This window comes from Anarrhichthys ocellatus, unplaced genomic scaffold (assembly GCF_004355925.1).
Source record: "Anarrhichthys ocellatus isolate YVR2014 unplaced genomic scaffold, GSC_Weel_1.0 scaffold314, whole genome shotgun sequence".
Taxonomy (NCBI): domain Eukaryota; kingdom Metazoa; phylum Chordata; class Actinopteri; order Perciformes; family Anarhichadidae; genus Anarrhichthys; species Anarrhichthys ocellatus.
This window is the reverse complement of record NW_022280324.1, coordinates 51,548-54,622: the sequence shown is the minus strand read 5'-3', so window position 1 is coordinate 54,622 and position 3,075 is coordinate 51,548. Positions and strand designations below refer to the sequence as shown.

At 41.8% G+C, this 3,075-nt stretch overlaps 1 protein-coding gene across 1 annotated transcript in view; it reads left to right on the top strand.

Annotated features, from left to right (window-relative positions):
• Positions 1–3,075, top strand: part of LOC116401277 (WD repeat and FYVE domain-containing protein 2-like) — a 39,381-nt gene that overhangs the window by 3,529 nt on the left and 32,777 nt on the right. Inside the window, exons 4-6 of the mRNA XM_031879601.1 lie at positions 1,394–1,448; positions 2,001–2,151; positions 2,366–2,538. Coding sequence (XP_031735461.1) covers positions 1,394–1,448; positions 2,001–2,151; positions 2,366–2,538 — 379 coding nt within the window. The remainder of the gene's footprint in view (positions 1–1,393; positions 1,449–2,000; positions 2,152–2,365; positions 2,539–3,075) is intronic.

The following is a 3,075-nucleotide window of genomic DNA, read 5'->3' as shown; positions in this document are numbered from 1 at the left end:
CATACATATATAATAGCATACATATATAATAGCATACATATATAATAACATACATATATAATAACATACATATATAATAGCAGACATATATAATAGCATACATATATAATAGCAGACATATATAATAACATATATAATAACATACATATATAATAACATACATACATCTGTGCTGTCCTACTACAGTTCCTTAAATTTCACATTAGTCACGCGGTGGCCCACTGACCAATTACGCCGCACGTTAATGCTGACGTACTTAGGAGGCTACCCCAGTGCCACTGGCACGTCAAAGAATATGCCCAACATGTCAAACTAAAGATCTGATTGGTTGGAATCTATGACAGTCAACAATATCGTCCCCATTCACTTAAACTGCAAAGTCTCTCGAGAGGACCTCGGGCCTCTGTTCTTACCTAGAGACACAGAGGTGAGATCTGATTGGATAAAAGCTCTACTTAAAACAAGCTGCACTGGAAGCAGAGCAACTGAGGAAGACAGTAGCTGTGCAATGAGAACATAAGATAATGGGAAAAATATTATAATACATGTAGTGTATTTATGAAAAAATATTAGATTAGAAAATATAACTTTGTGATTCTGTTTAGGCCAGCAGAGAAGGCTTAGCTGGCCCTGACGGCCCACCACTGTATATAATAACATAACAATATAATAACATAATATAATAACATACATATATAATAACATGCAGCGTGTTTATTACCGTCCACTCGCTGCTTCAGTGGGAGTTAGTTTGTTTTTGGAACAAGTCTCTTCATGTCAGAACAACCTCAGTACTTCTAGTTCTACTTCTAGTTCTAGTTCTACTTCTACTTCTAGTTCTAGTTCTAGTTCTAGTTCTACTTCTAGTTCTAGTTCTACTTCTAGTTCTACTTCTAGTTCTACTTCTAGTTCTAGTTCTACTTCTAGTTCTACTTCTAGTTCTAGTTCTACTTCTAGTTCTACTTCTAGTTCTAGTTCTACTTCTAGTTCTACTTCTAGTTCTACTTCTACTTCTACTTCTAGTTCTACTTCTACTTCTACTTCTACTTCTAGTTCTACTTCTAGTTCTACTTCTAGTTCTACTTCTACTTCTACTTCTAGTTCTAGTCATTTACATTTGTATCTTTCTGCAAAACGAGTCCTGCAGGAATGAGTCCTGAACCCAGACATGACTCAGCGTTTTATCACTTCCTGTTCCCATGCAGGAAGTCAAAGTGTTTCAGTTTAGAAATACAGTCTGTGTTTAACACCAGACTGTTGTCTGATTATAAAACAGGTCAGTGAACGCCCCTCTGGTGGATCTTAAACAAAGAGTGTAAATGGAGGAATCTGATTGGCTGAAATTAGAACAGAGTAACATAAAGATGCTTTATGACCACTTCCTGTCTTTCAGGAGTTTATCCTGTCAGAAGACTACAACAAGATGACCCCAGCCAGCACCTACCAGGGTGAGACAGGAAGTGTGTGTGTGTCTCTCTATATATATATATATATATATATATATATATATATGTTTACAATGCAAGGCGGAGTTTGAAATCTTTACGCAAATAACGTCCTGACGTGGAGTTTGACGTTATTTGCAACTCAGAAAAACATGTTTGAATCAATAAAAGGAATTCATAACCTCTGAGGCACAAGATCCTGATTTCACTATTTTAACCGGTTTGCAGCTGGAGCTTCATGATTCTACACCTGAGATGTGTTTAGTTATTCCTGTCCAGTTCTGCAGGCTTAACATGTTGATTACACACTGTTTTAAATTGTTGACACTCTGTGTGTGTGTGTGTGTGTCTGTGTGTGTCTGTCTGTTTGTGTGTGTCTGTGTGTCTGTCTCTGTGTGTGTGTGTGTGTGTGTGTGTGTGTGTGTGTGTGTGTGTGTGTGTGTGTGTGTGTGTCTGTGTGTGTGTGTGTGTGTGTGTGTGTGTGTGTGTGTGTGTGTGTGTGTGTGTGTGTGTGTGTGTGTGTGTGTCTGTCTCTGTGTGTGTGTGTGTGTACAGCCCATCAGGGCAGGGTCACAGTGGTGCTGTTTGTGTTGGAGATGGAGTGGCTTCTGAGCACCGGTCAGGACAAAAGCTTCAACTGGCACTGCTCAGAGAGCGGCCAGCAGCTGGGGACGCACCGCACCGCCGCCTGGGTGTCCGGCCTCCAGTATCCTCTGATTATATTGTGACAACAGTCCAGTTCAACACCACAGATGTTGAGATTAGCTAACAGTTAGCTTGTGCTAATGGGAGAGCTAACAACAGGCGTGCTGTGCTGAAGGAAGCATCAGGCCTCAGCCTGCTAGCCTCCACATGCTAACCTTAGCATAGCAATAAAATCAGAAGTTTCTTCTTCTTCATGGACCTTAATTCTGTCCCCGGTTTGACGTGGAGACCAGACACGCCTTCGTAGGAGACCAGTCGGGTCAGGTGACCATCCTGAAGCTGGAGCAGGACAGCTGCAGCCTGGTGACCACCTTCAAGGGCCACACTGGTACACACACACACACATATACACATACACACACACACATACACACACAGATACGCACACGCACTTACACACAGACACACACACATACACACACGCACAGAGACACACGCACAAAGACACACACAGACACATACACACATATACACACACACATACACATACACACACAGAGACACACATACACACACACAGCCACACACACATACACACACACACAGACATACACGCACGCACAGAGACATACATACACACACACATATACACACAGCCACACACACATACACAGGGACACATACACACACACACAAACAGACAGACAGACACAGACAGACAGACACAGACATACACACACACACACAGACCCATACACACACGCACAGAGACACACATACACACACATATACACATACACACACATCCACACACACATACACACAAACATACACACACACTCGCGCTACACAACATGAGCTGCAACAGCTGGTTTTTGCACAATATTTCAATAAGATAAATGATCGAGTACCTGAAGGCATCATGCTCATAACTGTGTTGTGTGTGTGTGTGTGTGTGTGTGTGTGTGTGTGTGTGTGTGTGTGT